This window comes from Vanessa cardui, chromosome 12 (genome assembly GCF_905220365.1).
Source record: "Vanessa cardui chromosome 12, ilVanCard2.1, whole genome shotgun sequence".
NCBI lineage: Eukaryota > Metazoa > Arthropoda > Insecta > Lepidoptera > Nymphalidae > Vanessa > Vanessa cardui.
The window spans coordinates 8,701,398-8,717,393 of NC_061134.1; the positions used below are offsets into that span (position 1 = coordinate 8,701,398).

At 31.6% G+C, this 15,996-nt stretch overlaps 2 protein-coding genes across 3 annotated transcripts in view; one reads left to right on the top strand and one right to left on the bottom strand.

The window, feature by feature from the left end:
* The first annotated feature begins 3,172 nt into the window (after positions 1–3,172).
* Positions 3,173–9,209, top strand: LOC124534023 (interferon-inducible double-stranded RNA-dependent protein kinase activator A homolog). Of its 2 annotated transcripts, none has more exons than XM_047109645.1 (8): positions 3,173–3,376; positions 4,190–4,399; positions 4,506–4,659; positions 5,022–5,139; positions 5,611–5,741; positions 5,922–6,082; positions 6,485–6,619; positions 6,792–9,209. In XM_047109645.1, the coding sequence occupies exons 1-8, from the start codon at positions 3,374–3,376 to the stop codon at positions 7,038–7,040; spliced, it is 1,161 nt and encodes a 386-aa protein (XP_046965601.1). In that variant the 5' UTR covers positions 3,173–3,373; the 3' UTR covers positions 7,041–9,209. The 2 variants fall into 2 exon arrangements, with proteins under 2 accessions (XP_046965601.1, XP_046965602.1); XM_047109646.1 differs by having other exon boundaries at positions 3,174–3,376; positions 4,205–4,399.
* Positions 8,836–15,996, bottom strand: part of LOC124534178 (probable ATP-dependent DNA helicase HFM1) — a 39,110-nt gene continuing 31,949 nt past the window's right edge. Inside the window, exons 16-20 of the mRNA XM_047109888.1 lie at positions 14,220–14,317; positions 13,620–13,855; positions 12,785–13,020; positions 9,505–10,147; positions 8,836–8,895 (exon numbers count right to left, since the gene is read on the bottom strand). Coding sequence (XP_046965844.1) covers positions 8,836–8,895; positions 9,505–10,147; positions 12,785–13,020; positions 13,620–13,855; positions 14,220–14,317 — 1,273 coding nt within the window. The remainder of the gene's footprint in view (positions 8,896–9,504; positions 10,148–12,784; positions 13,021–13,619; positions 13,856–14,219; positions 14,318–15,996) is intronic.

Genomic DNA, 15,996 nt, shown 5'->3' on the forward strand with positions numbered 1-15,996 from the left:
CAACCGACTTCCAAAAGGAGGAGGTTATCAATTCGTCTGTATTTTTTTTTTTTTTTTTTTTTTTTATGTTTGTTACCTCATAACTTTTTACTGGGTGGACCGATTTTGATAATTTTTTTTTGTTTGAAAGGTAGTGCTTCCCGTGGGGTCCCATTTTTTTTATTTTTTTTTCCGATGATGGAATCCATGTGAAAACGACATAAGTCTTAAATTTGCATTATGTATATGCGCGACAAATAGGTGAATAACTGAAAATCACGTTAACCAATTTTGATAATTCTTTTTTTTTTATAAAATATATACTTCAAGGGTAATTTGGTGAAACTTTGGTAAGGTTCTGAGCACAGGATCCATGACAAAGTAACGGAACGGAAGGGAACGGAACAATTCTGAGGAGCACGTTAGCGACACTCGGTCGAATCTTTTATTTATAGGTTATTTGGATATTTGAGTCACCTTCCGTAATGTGGTTATGTTTATGTAATTATCATAGTCGAATATTATAATCAACTAGCTACCCACCCCGGCTTCGCACGGGTGCAATACTGATACTAAATATACTACAGAATTTGTTTATATACGACATCACATCGCAAACTTCTAAAATTATCAGTGTTTCTTTACTATATTGTTCATGTATTATATACACAAACCTTCCCCTTGAATGACACTATCTTTTAAAAAAAACCGCATCAAAATCCGTTGCGTAGATTTAAAGATATAGGGACAGAGAAAGCGACTTTGTTTTATACTATGTAGTGATGGAACTCCTATACGGCTCGCAGTTAGGGTGCGATATGGGGCAGAATTTCTTACTATCTTTAATCAAATTTTGTGTATGTGATGTGATGTCATATGATGTACGAAGTTTACGCCGCGTGACGTATTAAATCCGCATTTTCGAAAGTCTATTTTTGCTTTATTCGCAAGTTTCCTTTGAAATTGTCCTCGAAGTAGTTTCTGACTCATATAAACGGAACGCTTAATCTATCCATATTAAAAAAAATTAGTTAGTCAACATCAGCTTCACTTAAAATCAAAAAATAAATAAAAATTTAACAAAAAGAAAAACCGACTTCAAACAAAACACTATTTTGAAACAAATAAAAATGTACTAAAAAGTAATAAAAATAATTGAATATTTAACATATTTTTAAGAGTCCTCCTAGGTAAAATGAAATGAAAAATATTATACTACTTAAAAGTCGATTTACGATTATATAATGTAGTTATAATTATTGCTATATTTGAAGTCGGTGTCAGCCAACCTACACTATATCTATCAAAAAACAATACGAGAATACTTTAAGAAATATGTTTCTTACAAATTACCTTTTATACGATATTATACTGGGTCAATCAAGAGGCTCGTATCGCTTCTTTCTTTTGATTGTTGAATCGTGTACCCGTGGCTGACACCGGCTCCAAATATAACAATAACTTAACTACGTTATATAATCGTAAATCGACTTTTAAGTAGTCTAATATTTTTCATTTCATTTTACCTAGGAGGACTCACAAAAATATGTTAAATATTCAATTATTTTTATTACTTTTTAGTACATTTTTATTTGTTTCAAAATAGTGTTTTGTTTGAAGTCGGTTTTTTTTTTTGTTAAAATTTTATTTATTTAATACCTATTTTGGTTATAGTTTTAACAGTGAAGGTTTTCGATTTTCATTTTAGAATGTTATTCTTATTAGCAAAACTATTGGCTGATGTAATAACACAGGAATTTAAATTCAACGAACTCAATTTATACATCTAAAAACTTTTTTAATGCCAATGGTACACATATATGTGTCATAGCTAGTATTATGGGCGTCCATACAAACTTAAACGAAAATACTCAACCAATAATATAACATAAAGGACTATTTCACATCCTAAAAAGAAACTATTTAAAAAAAAGATTACTATTGAGGATTAGTTACAAGGTATCACTACTTACAACAACAACAACAACAACAACAGCCTGTAAATTCCCACTGCTGGGCTAAAGGCCTCCTCTCCCTTTGAGGAGAAGGTTTGGAACATATTCCACCACGCTGTTTCCAATGCGGGTTGGTGGAATACACATGTGGCAGAATTTCTATGAAATTTGTCACATGCAGGTTTCCTCACGATGTTTTCCTTCACCGCAGAGCACGAGATGAATTATAAAGAAAAATTAAGCACATGATGATTCATGCGGTGCGTGCCTGGGTTTGAACCCGCAATCATCGGTTAAGATGCGAGCGTTCTAACCACTGGGCCATCTCGACTCATTACTACTACACTGCTTAAAGAAAGTAAAAATAAATAATGTGTCTGTCCCAATGTATGTTTAGATCTTTAAAACTACGCAACTGTATCTGGTGTAGATATTTAAAATAGATAGAGTGATTTAAGAGGAAGGTTTGTATATATGTGGTATACTATAGTGGAGAAACACTGGTAGTTTTATAGGTTTCTAATGTAATGTCTTAAATAAATAAACACATTTATAACGCTTGCGTTGCCAATGATGGCTGAACCGAGATAGATCAAAATAATGCTGTGCATTGTTTACCTTAAAAAGGTCTACAAAAAGTCTGCGATGGTACTTGACTATCTCTTAGGAATAACTTACAGTACCTGACCATTTTATATAACCACCTTAACTTTTATGAGAAATAATGACTTATTTACGAATTGATTTTAAGCAATACAGCATTAATTTTTATCCAATGAAGTAATTCAAGTATATTGTGCATTTAATATATATTAACACAGCCCTTTATATCATCTAATTTTAATAGAGATTTTTTGAAGATATTACAGACTTAAAATGCAGGGGCATATTGGTTTGGTTTGGTCTGGTCTGGTATTGTCTTTTGACAAAAAGCTGTGAAATTTGTATATTATAAAGACATTCGGTGGTATATTTAGTACCAAAATTGCACCCGTGCCAAGCCGAGGCCGGGTCGCTAGTTTATAGATATGATAATGTGTATTAAATGTCTAATAAAGCACGAATCTTACCTTAATCAGCCACAATAATAATATTCAGCTAAAATTAAAACCTTTTCTTCGATATAAATAATATGTTAATAAATTAATTGAACAAAATATAGTTATACTAATTATTTTACACGCTTCTTCAATTGCTATTTTTGAAATGACAATACCTAACATGTATTTAATGACAATCCGTCATGACATATTAGATGATGGCAACTTCAACAATTCTATTGATGGAAATTGGAATATCTCATGTTCGGGTTCTAAGCGCTTTTGCAATAATTAATTAAAATTCTGACTTTTTATACTATTAATAATCATTAACCACGCTTTGTTCTATTTCGTCTTTGTAGTTTCGTAAAAGTTGCAACTGTGGATAGATTACACAAAATGGTAAGTTAACTTAATGCAGCCATAAAAAGTCATTTTAAGCATACTATTTTAACATTTCTTCTTTTTATAGTATATTTTCAATGTTGCTTTTCACCCTAAAATCATAATGTCACTATAAATACAACATTTTAACCCTAATTATGCCGGCATGTCTGTAGCCATTTTGAGGTACCGTAATCTTAATGGCCGAGCGCCATGTCATAGCTCAAAATCACATGTTAACTTTTATTTAATTAAATACATACTAATAAGAAAATTCCAATGTGAATACTACACGTGTATCTTGTACTATTAATGTTAACTTACCAAATAACATAATTAGGAATGTAATAATTGGCCATGTAATCTTCTGTCAATGCATACAAACGATACATACAGTAGCCGGTAGAAGTTTTCGGATTCTAATTATCTAAGATATATTATTTAGTAAAAGTTGCGCTAGTGTAAAAATATGAAAGTTAAGTTTTGTTTTACTACCGACATAAATAAAACTGCCATTTTTATAAAAAAGCGTATATTTTAAAGCCATTCTTAAGAACCGGTAAAAATAAAAAAATGTCAACAGAATGACTTAAAGTAACGATGATAAAGGTCTTTATGTAGATTGTTATCACAAAATATTTAGAGTTAAATAGACATAACTCTCTTAATTTTGGGCATGCCACTCAAGTAATTTTAACATCGAAATAATATTTTTATTTACATTTTTGATTTTAATTAAGCAAATGAAATCTACTTAATATTCATGAAGAAATAAATAAAGCAAAATTCTAAGAAGATGATAAATTCCACTCAATATTACTATGACCAAAGGGTTTTATCCTCCAGATGGATGGTGGTGTTGTACACCCCCACTCGAGTGTGGTCCATGGGGGCGTGACAGGAGTTGTACATGGAATGCCAGTACATGGGGCAGGTCCGGATGGAGAGCATCCTCCTCATGGACCACGCCGCCGCTATCAAAACAGACCCAAGCCACCTAACAATTTGGAACGTCTACCACTCGACGAAGCTGCGAAAAGGGTAAATAGTTTTAACCATTAATGTTTGAAAAAGTTCTATGTAACATAAGAATTAATTCCTATTCACAAATATATACATAAAGCATATATTTCAATTATAATTTTAGGAAATGGAAGCTCTCCCAATGAAGACACCAGTGTCAGTACTGCAAGAGCTCTTGGCTAGACGTGGGACAGTTCCAAAATATGAGCTGGTGCAAATAGAAGGCATGATTCACGAACCTACCTTTCGTTATCGGGTGACTGTTGCAGATTTGATTGGTAAGTATTGACACATTCTAGTATTGGAAAATTTGTAAAAAAAGTTTAATATAAAATGGCAAATGGTGCTGTATACGTATGTGAGTCTAAATATGCTCAAATATAATAAAATTGAAAAACAGAATGCTGTTCATATAATTCTAAAATAATATAGGATATTAATGATGTTAACAAAAACAACTATAATTATTATATATATATAATTAATTATTATTTTATTTATTACTATATTAATTATAATTAAAACATTAAATAATTCAACAGTAAATAAAAATTTAATTTTATTTGTGGTGGTTTAAATGAAATCATCAATATTTTTGTGAATATTGTAATAAAATAGCAACTACCCAATATTTTGACAGCAATGGGCACTGGAAGATCGAAAAAGGAAGCTAAGCATTCAGCCGCTAAAGCTTTACTTGATAAGTTAACCGGTGCTACACCAGCTGATCAGTCAACAAATGGAACTGTACCTGAAACGTTAGTATTTGTTTAATATAATAAGCCTCAGTGCTTTTAATTTATAAAATTTATCACTTTGAAATAAATAAATAAATATAAATAAATATGAGATAAATATGAGACAACATCACATACATTACTCTGATCTCAATGAAAGTAGCTTAAGCACTTGTGTTATGGAAATCAGAAGTAACGACGGTACCACAAACACCCAGACCCAAGACAACGTAGAAAACTAATGGTAATCTACATCGACTCGGCCGGGAATCGAACCCGGGACCTCAGAGTGGCGTACCCATGAAAACCGGTGTACACACCACTCGACCATGGAGATCGTCAAACTTCAACTTTGAAAACTAGGATTGTCGAAAATTTTATTTTAAAATCACTATTATACACATTATATCACTTGTGTTATTAACTTTAATGTGCTCAAAAATCACAGAAAGAGGAAAGTACATTTATATATAGGTAAATATATATTTTCAGTGGGACCGTTGTATCATCTTTTGAGGACAAACTAATGGGCAACCCAGTGGGATGGTTGCAGGAGCTTTGTATGTCTCGCTTCTGGCCTCCACCTTCATATCATGCAGAGAATGATGACAATGTTTCCAGGCGTAAGTTATTTTTTAGTATTAATGTGCTAAATCACCAATATAACTTTAATATCTCCTTTACTATTAGCAATATGTTTGCAATATTATGTCAAGAGACACATTCATCATAATACAAATACAAAATGTGTTGTTTTAATGTAAAATAGTTTTATAATCTCTAATTTATTTATATTACATTAGGTTTACCACATGAGCGTCAGTTTACGATTGTTTGTACACTGTTGAAACGACGCGAGGTGGGTACAGGAAAGTCTAAGAAATTGGCTAAGCGACAGGCAGCATATAAAATGTGGCAAGCACTTCAAGACAATCCGCTCGAGACCTTCCAGCCTGAAGAAGAGGTAATAAATTTTCTTACCTACCAAAAATAAATAACTAATAATTTATTAAAATTTTTTATATTGTTTAGTGCCTTCATTTTTTTACTAAATTGCATAAATGCAATGAAATAGTTAATTTTATCCATTATGTTGTTTAGTCAATCTACAAAAAAAAAAATTTTAAGTCTACTTATTTTGATTTTATTGGATTTATCATAATGATAAATCATATTTAATTTATATTGTCTTCGGTAACTAAAGGTTAGGTGGATCTTGTGTCATTCTCCTGAAAGGTCGATAGCACTTGGCCAGGTGTTTTACTATCTTTCGGTCGGCTCTAACGTTCCTGCACCACAGGAAACATGGACAACGCAGACAAGGACGAGTTAACACATACTTAATTATCATAATCTTGTGTTCTAGGGCGGTGTCGCAGCCCGCTATGCCGACCTGAAAGATAGTAAAATCTCTACACTCACAACCAGTCACAGCCACAAGGTGTCGCAGTTTCACAAACACCTCAAACAATCTGTCGGCCCTAACCTGGCCAAGTTGCAGGTATGATATGAATTTTTATGCATGATGGGTGTAAACAGTCCATGTTATTAAAATCAATAAATGCATGAGAGTTGCATACAGATGTAGTTTCATTGGTGGATGTTTTGTTGTGTGTAAATGTTCATAAAATTTATACTTGTACACCAGATTTAAATAAAGCTTTTTCTATTAGGTGACCCCGCTAAACAACAAGGACTTTAACTTCGTTCAGTTCCTGCAAGAGATAGCTTCTGAGCAGTCTTTTGAGGTGACATATGTGGATATTGAGGAAAAGTCTATGACAGGCCGCAGTCAGTGTCTAGTCCAGTTATCGACTTTGCCTGTCGCCGTATGCTATGGTTCAGGGCTAACAAGCAAGGATGCTCAGTCTTCGGCGGCACAAAATGCTCTCGAGTATTTGAAAATAATGACAAAGAAGTGAAACGTCTCCTCATCTTGCGACATCAATTATTCACGCCTAGTGTCGACCTATGCAATATGATCAATGTAAAATATATGGCCACTACAAGTTTATACTTTAATTTAAAAAAGAAAATATTAGTCAGCATAGAACGCCACTTCAAGGTATATGATTGATGTCGCCAGGTTTAGAGTCTGTATGAATCTTTATTACCACAATCCATATGAGTATGGCAATAATGCCTTAGTGCCAGCAGCACTTCGGGCTATGCTATGTAACTGGCATATTCGCAGTATATTACTAACAAATACTACTATTAAAATAGCTCTAGTTAAATTTAAATACTATTTTATTAAGAAAAAGAAAAAAAAATGCAGTGAGTCTTGCAACAATCTCATAATTATTTGTTCTTTTTAGTATAAAAAAATATTTAACTTATCTTTTTCAATTAATTATAATTATAATAATAATCTAATAATGATTGCATGAATCAAATAAATTATATTAGGATGTTAGTAGAGACATATTCTCATCCTTCATGTAGTATGCACTATAGTTTAATTTTGAAAATGTTTAGAATTATTCTTGTGGTTTCTTGAAAGTATTCATATTTAAACATATTTTTAAATTCCCTTCGCTAACCTTGAGTCATATAATTATACTTTAAAATAATAAGGTTTCTTATAATAATTTTTCAAAACTAAATTTGCACGAAGACTTGTAAAGTTTAAACTGATGAATCTCTAGATTGTCTGCTGATTGTTGCTCATAAATACAAATACTAATGATATACTTTATTGTATGATCATGATTAATTTTGGAAACTGTTCAAGGATTTGGCTTTCATATATAATTTGTATGAAACCCACTTTCTTAACAAATCTAACAGAATATTGAACTAAAATTTTGATCATGGGAAAGAAGAACAAAAAATTGCTCTCCTTAAAATATTATCTATGGTTTTTTTACTAACTGAAAATATTTCGTACTAATACTGCTAATATGCGAGAGTAAATAGCATAGCCCGTAAATATAAAGAAACAAAGTATGGAGTGGTCATATAACAAATACAAGCTATACTTTGCATAGAATTAGTGTAATTTTCCCAGCGTGGAAATTACTCAATAATTAAAAAATGTAAAAAAAATATATAAAATATGAAAAATGTATAAAAAAAGTGTGGACGAATTTCCAGTTTAATATTCAGCATTATTTAGGCATAATTTTACATATAATAAAATGAACTCATTATTACTACTTACCCAAAATATTAGCTTTTAATGTATCATATTGTTATAAAAAAATATGAATGAAATAAAATATGGTGTTTTAGTTAAAGTATACGATAATTTAAATGATATTTTTTCTCGTCCGGTGTGTTAAGGATTTTTCTAACATGCTGAGCATTAAACGGAAAATATTCTCAGCTGGTATTGTCTTGTTGACGAACTGCCCGACCTTTGCTTTGTAATTCGCTTTGATATCGCTGTTAAATTTACAAAGTGCAAGGGTTGGAACTTGCAGGTAACTAACTTGTGATTAAATCGGAGAGGCAGGATTGCTAATTGTCTTTATTTCAATTTTACCAGTGAACGTATAGGTTTTCTTTTTGAAACATGATGGAAAACTTTGCAGGGAAGCTGAGAACTAGGTGTTAGAGTGAATATATCACTGGAATTAATGGTTGCGATGTTAGGATCCCTTGCCTGTGAAAATGGGCATTATTTTAATGCAAAGTATAGAGGTTGTAACTATTTCTACTGGTACAGGATCGTCGTCTTATTGGTTGTTACTGGTAACGACGAGGGTTTTGCACTTACCGAGTTTCTTTTAAATTGAATGGTGTGAGTTCAGCCTGCCCCATTACAACATCGCACTGTTCAAATTAGAAAAGACTAATTGGAGTAAAGGAATGGAGTTCTGTTCAACCAAGACCAACTAAATAAAATTATAATGTCAGAACATCGAGACGTTGAAGTTCACTTGTTCACTTTTATGTTTAGTCAGTCTTGGTTTTACTTTAATTGTAATAATAATAATTATAATATAGATATTGTCACTGTAGAAAAAAAAATCAAAATTTTCCTCGCTTTAGCTGCCGTGTAGTCACTTTTTTGAAAATTATATAACTAATATATTTGCTGCGCGTCTTTTCTGCTCTAACTACAATAAAGTTTGGTATTGCTTAAATCGATTTTTTATTTAAAACCTTACATTCAAACATATTAGTTTTTATATTTTTATTTATTGAATTATTTAAGTAAAATGGAAACAATTCATATAGAGCACAAATTATGTTATAGAGAAAGGAAAGGAATGTGACGGTTACATGTATTTTGAACAAAACTTATTTTCGAAATACATTTTTACGGTTAAATTTAAACTGTGATAGTTTAGCGCGGCGTAGATTTAAGAAATTACTTTTACTGTTACTTTCAAGAATATTTTTACGCATAACTGTATAACACTGCCTAGGATTAAGTACTTCATCACATGGTTCGACTTTATGTGTTAACGTCCATGATCCAATATCTTCAGATGGACTTAAATCGGCTGCATTATTTTCACTAAATATATTCTCTATTTCGTTATCATATTTACTATCTTTGGAGTCCATCAAATCGTGTTCCCTGTTAATCTTATCATCATGTAGAACAAACGTTGGTTGAAAAGTGTCGTTATCGCTGAATTCAGGCGGTGGAGGTATTATGTCATCAGTAACGTCCTTGCTTATACATTGTAAAAGCATTTTTGGATTAAGTATGGCGTCGGTTACTTCTAAATCCAAATTTGTTACTTCCTCTAATTTAAATTGTGGTGATATATTACCTTCTATTTCTAGTATTTCATCTTCTGTTTCACTAACGTTATTTTGAATATTTTGATTAGTGATTTCCGATTTCACTTCTTGTTCTGTATTTCTTATATTTTGCTTTACAATGTTGCCTTCAGTTTTGAAGCCAACTGTTTGACTTTCCCCTATTAGAAATTTTGGCAATTCCACATCTATCTTGTCTAAATCGTTGATTCTATATTTTCTCTTTAGTTTTACATCGGTGCATGTATTATTCTCTTTAATTTTCTCACTCTGTATTGCTTGCTCAGATTCGATGTTATTTTTGTCGCGGCTGAAAACATATGATATTGTTACTTTACCATTTTACCAAATGACTATGTATATTATTATCATGAGGAGATTTAAAATATGATTAAAGTATTTCGGTATCAGATATATTGTAATTAAAAAAAAAACTTTTTATTTACTTATCTTAAAAAATATGTTGTATCGCTTTAAAAATACTGACCTTTTCACCAGATTATTGTATTTTTTTAAGATATCTTTGACGTTAGTACAATTGTTTGATAAAACATTTTCATTCTCTTTCTGATCTTGCAAATCAAAATTATTATTATCTGAATTACTACAGTTTTGTGAACATGTATTTTTGATCGTATTAAATATTATGACATCGTTTTTGTCCGTTTTTGGAACATCATTACTAACAATAACATCCATGTTGCCAGCACTTTTTGAATCGTCTATGGCTAGTGTATTTGAATGAATATTACCATCTTTTCTATAAACGACTTCAGTTACGTCCAAATTGATTTCCAATTTTCCTATCAAATGAACCTTTTCATTCAAATTATTCTTAATAGTAGTGTCAATAAAATGTGTTTTACTTAAGCTATGTTTTCTGGTATACTTTGAATTTTGCTCATTCGAACTTTTCATATTATCATTCATTTTATAAGAGTCGTCATCAGTACAGGAGGACGTCAAGTATTTGTTCATGGATAATAATGTAAATTGTTCAATAGGATTAGTATTTGATATTGTCGGTAGTTGTATTGAAAATTCATTAGAATTATTTATCGTGGACGTTGTTTTCATACCAGCAATTAAAGCATTTTCCGTTATTGTTGGTATATTCCACAACAGTGTGTTATTCAACGAAGAAACTCCTGCCATATTGTTGTAAGTGTCTTTTTCTTTTTCTAGCAATTGCACGGTTTTATTTTCAGTTAATTTGTTTATGCTCCCGCTATCAAATAATTCTTTTTTTGAAAGTAGGACGTTTGAATCGCATTTGTTGGTTTCGTCGATGTTTTTACTAAGTACGTTATCGGTTTTGCATAATAACCAATCATTCTGAGAAGCATTTTCCTCTTTTTCTAGTCGCTCATCAATATCTCTTTTACTCTTATTTATCGGATCTTCTAAATAATTTGTTGTTTTACACTCTTCTGTATTTTTCATCAGAATAGTATCATGTTTTTGACAATCAACGCCTATATCTATAATGTTTGCTTTTTCCGTATTTACATTTGCTATTTCCTTCAAATATTGCTCTATTTGACTTTTCACAGCATTACTAAAACCACTTTCATTAACAACTTCAGGCGTGGAATTATCATTATTCAGCTCAATATTTTTTTCTAACCTGTCTATGAAATTATAATTATTTTGTTTATTTAATGTTTTGCGTTTGCCGATTCCAGTTTTATCCTTAGAAGGAATTAATGTCATAGCTGAACTACTTGTATGTGGAACGTAGCTAGTTTTTTTGGAATAATGATTTAAATCTGCAGATACTGTAGCATTAATTGTATTTCCTCCAGTTTCAATTTCAGTTTCGATTACATTTAGAATATCATTTACTTGTTTATCGTCTACAGAGTCATCATATTCAAAATCTATTTGAAACGCATTTTGTAAATCATTGCTTAAAATTAGATTTGTGTCGTCTGACTCATTAGAACTTCCATTCCTAAAATCATATTTTTCTGATTTTGTCAAATTTTGTACTATATTCTTTGATAGTTCTGTGGTTCTATGAAAATTTTCTCTATTTTCATTAGACGTCTGCCCTAAAGATTTTTTAAGAAATTTAAATTTTGCTAGCAGATCATTTTCACGTTTTTTCTTTTCTTTGGATTGTGTTATGTCCTCGTATTGTGACTTTCTTTTCCTTTCTTTGATTATATTAGAAGTAGCTTGTTTGTTTGGATTTATCACTGCCTCTGTTGCTGAATATTTAATACTTTCATTGTTGGAAGCAATATTATACAAATCCTTAAACGAAAATTGACATTGTTCATCTATACCCACTGAAAATCGTCAATTTGTGATTAATATATACTATCAATTATAAATTAGGTATTTCAATTTAGTGTTAAAGATACAACTAACCAAAACTTGAACTAATGCAGTGAACAAATATTTTGTGTTCATTATCATGTTTTCTGTTTATTTTAAAGGTCATGATTCCGTCATATATGTTTATTAGATCGGAATCCCTGGAACAGACATACTCGTAATATTTTGTTGTTAATTTTTTTCAACTACACTTGGTGGTAGAGCTTTGTTTTGCCAATCTGGGTGATTACCACCCACTTAGCATATATTCTAGGACCTAACAGCACTACTTCGTATTATTGTATTTCGGTTTAAATGGTGGATGGGTGGTCCAATCTAACTATAAGCATAAGATATTTTAAAACTTAGTTCCTAAGGTTGGTTGCAAATTGAAGATGGAAGGAATGATTTAAGTTTCTTAAAGCATCCACGTCTATGGGTGATGATGTTAGTGGTGGGAATCGTTCCCTGCCTATTTAATAAAAAAGCCTGGAATATATTAAATAAAGTGCTTATTAATAAAAAACAAAAGATTACTCAGTGGTCAAATATCGACCATAATCATTATTAGAAATTTTGCGCATTTTCAATTAACAAGATTTTTCATAAATATAATCGTACTTACTTAAAATACGTAAAGTATAACAGATTATTTTCAGAATCCCCAACAATCACGTAACTCTTGTGAGAGGCGCCGGCAGTTAGTTGTTCGATGTTTTCAGCCAATAAGGCTTGATTTAACAACGACAGTTGTATTTGTACAGTTTGATCGTCTATCGGTGTCGTTGTAAGATTGTATTTTGGAAGTAAATTTATTTGTTTCCTCAAAATATTACCAGCTGGTGGACCCTTGTTCATTAACTAAAATAAGAAAAAACAGTGATAAATTACAATTATATTGCATCCCATAATTAGTATCAATAATTAAGGACAAAGTCTGTTTGTTAAGTATATTTTATTTCTTACGACGTCTAGCATCAACGATAAAAGCTCGAAAGATCGTGAGTAGGGTGCACAAGTATAACTATTTAGGTTTGAAAAATACTATCTCCTTAAAAAATAAAACACAACTCAGCACCTGATACGTATTGGGTTCGGTTATAGAAGAAGTCGGTAGGGAGATGGGTGGTGTTTTAGAGGAGAAACGAAGAGTTGCTTCATTTCCTTTAAACATTTGTAATATAGTCTGTTAATAGGATTGCTGAACTACAACTTGTACTTTTTGAGAAGTTTTGTAGTTTATTGCCACCATTCTGTTCAAATGCGTTTTCATATTTATAAGCAGATTTTTGACTAATAATAGCCAACGAAGTTTTTATTCAGCATCGGCAACGAAATTTAATGAGCATCGCTGTTCGTTTTTGCAAACGACCCGTTGTACATTCTATCCTCTAGACGAAATTGTCTTTGATCCCTACTACAATCAGATGAATAATTAATTTGAAACCGTTTAAACTAACCCTTTCCAAATCTCTCGGATGACTTTCTTCTAGTAACATGAAGTTGACTTTTCCGGCAGACGCGAGCAAACCGCTAAAAGTCGGTCCTATCCCTTTCAATTGTCGGCTGACGTAAGGCGAATTTTCCCATAAATGTGCCGATATACACTTTGCTAGTATCAATGAATTTAGTATTGTCGCGAAGAATCTCGGGTTTTGAGAAATAAGATTGGAACGAGTTACGTAAGATACTAGACCTGAAAAATAGAATACGTGTATTATAGCACACACAAAAAAAATCTAATAATGCAATGGTTTCGTGAGGAATGAATAATTCAGTCATGGCTATATGTGCTTTCCTTTCCTAGGCAAGGAAGTATAAACAATGTGCTAATTCCGGGCTTCTGAACTGCTGAAGCTAATTACTTGACGGTAAAATTCGATAACTTTTTTTTATTGGCCCAATGGAGTTGTAGCCTATGACCGTAGGTCCTGCCATATAAGCTAGATATTAACTACCTACAGAATGTTTTTCCTTTAACAGAATAGTATATTTTTGTTAAAGTAAGCTTATGTATTATTATATAATCGACTGTTAGAAGATCTGTGGATAGTGCTTACATTTACATACTCTATCCGCAATTCTCATAATCTTCATTGCTTCTTGGTTGAGAGAAGGGTCCGGGATAGGCAAGCAACCGAGCACAGCTTGAATTATGCTATAATAATAATGACGAGTGTATCCTTATTTTATGCTAAAATTAAAATCCTATTAACGCTAGATTAGATATTTATTTCAAAGTGAACTAACATTGGCAGTTTACTTCACTGTGTGCTAAATATGATCACGTCGTTAAGTCAATGAATGGTAGAGTTATTTTGTAAGAACAAACTCATGCTCATCGTAGAACGCGATCGTGAAATGTCACTGATATGCGACATTCATAATAATTAAATCAGAGAATACTTCGTATCTCACTCGTGAAATGTTGACTTATAGGTCCACACGAGACAGACTTGGCTTAGACTTCTATTGAATTTTGTCCGTCCAACTTAGCAGCGTAGACAAAAGTCGTTGTATTGGAAAAGTTTGAGCTTTTACATGAAAAAGTCGGAGCTATTCATGAAAGTTGAAAATCTATATGTATGTATGTCTGTGTATATTTTGGAGCAAAAGTATATTATTTATAATCTGACGTTACGCCAAATGCTGAATGCCCTTTCAGTAATAAATACGTGTAAAATATTGAGAGAAATATGAGACATTTGACGTGTGAATATAATACAATTTAATCTATTTAGAACATTCAATGCGATTAAAATAGTTAATATCAAGGAAGTTCTCATGTTACATACAATCTGTCATCCTAAACGCGTGCAAATTAAATTAAGATGATACAATATTCTACTTGTTCAAAAACGTACGGTGAAGGGTAAACTTGAACACGTAAATATATGTTACCTGACCTTATAAACGGCTTTTTTTACACATCAAGCGAGTGTGAAAAACTTATATTGTATTCGAATATGCTATTCGTACTAGATTAAATTGTCTTAATTAAAACAAAAATGATTTGTGCTCGGGTATGAAACAAAAGGCAGACACAGGCATCGGAACAGTATAAATAATCAACAAAATGCGAATGCTAATGTTTTCAATATGGATAATGTTATGAATAGTGTTCTTGTAAAATATTTATTAAATTTTAAAGAATAATGCATATTAGCATAGACTATAGCCTAGTAGACTAAACTGACTGACTAGACTGTCTTAGACTCTACGACTATACTCGTAGTCTATTCCAATGCTAAGACGACACAAGCCAGATAAACAATCGAATTGACGTAGCACAATTATTATTAGTCAATAGTTTGAATAATCTATTTATGATATAATGGATTTGTGTAATAAATATGTTTTAAACATTGATGAAGCTGTTATCGGAACTTTAAAAGTAAAATAGAAGTGGATATATTATAAATAGAAGTGTTGTATTGTTAATAAAGATATACGTATTAATAAAGAACTCTTGTAGTATACAATAGAGCAAAAAATCTAACATTAGTATATCTTTGTTCTTTTTTCGATTGGAATAGGCTATATGTAACATAAATAAAAGTATTGAATAATTTCACAGGCAGATTGACGGAAGCTAAATTCTTTCCGTGATTTTTTGTAGATCAGTCAGATCAAAGATTTTTATCGCACTGAAATATGAATGAATGTATTTAGATTTTATTATACTCTGAGGTAGGGTTTTGCGCAGACTCATCTGGGTAGGTACCATCCATATAACTATATTATACTGCGAAGCAGCGATACACAGTAGGTATTCTTATTTCGAATGAGTGAGTGAGCCTGTGTGATTACATGCACAAGGAGACATAACATCTTAGC

Coding starts and splice junctions, on each gene's coding strand:
- LOC124534023 (XM_047109645.1), top strand. Junction 5,140..5,610: donor AATGGAACTGTACCTGAAAC/GTTAGTATTTGT, acceptor ATATATTTTCAG/TGGGACCGTTGTATCATCTT. Junction 5,742..5,921: donor TGATGACAATGTTTCCAGGC/GTAAGTTATTTT, acceptor ATATTACATTAG/GTTTACCACATGAGCGTCAG.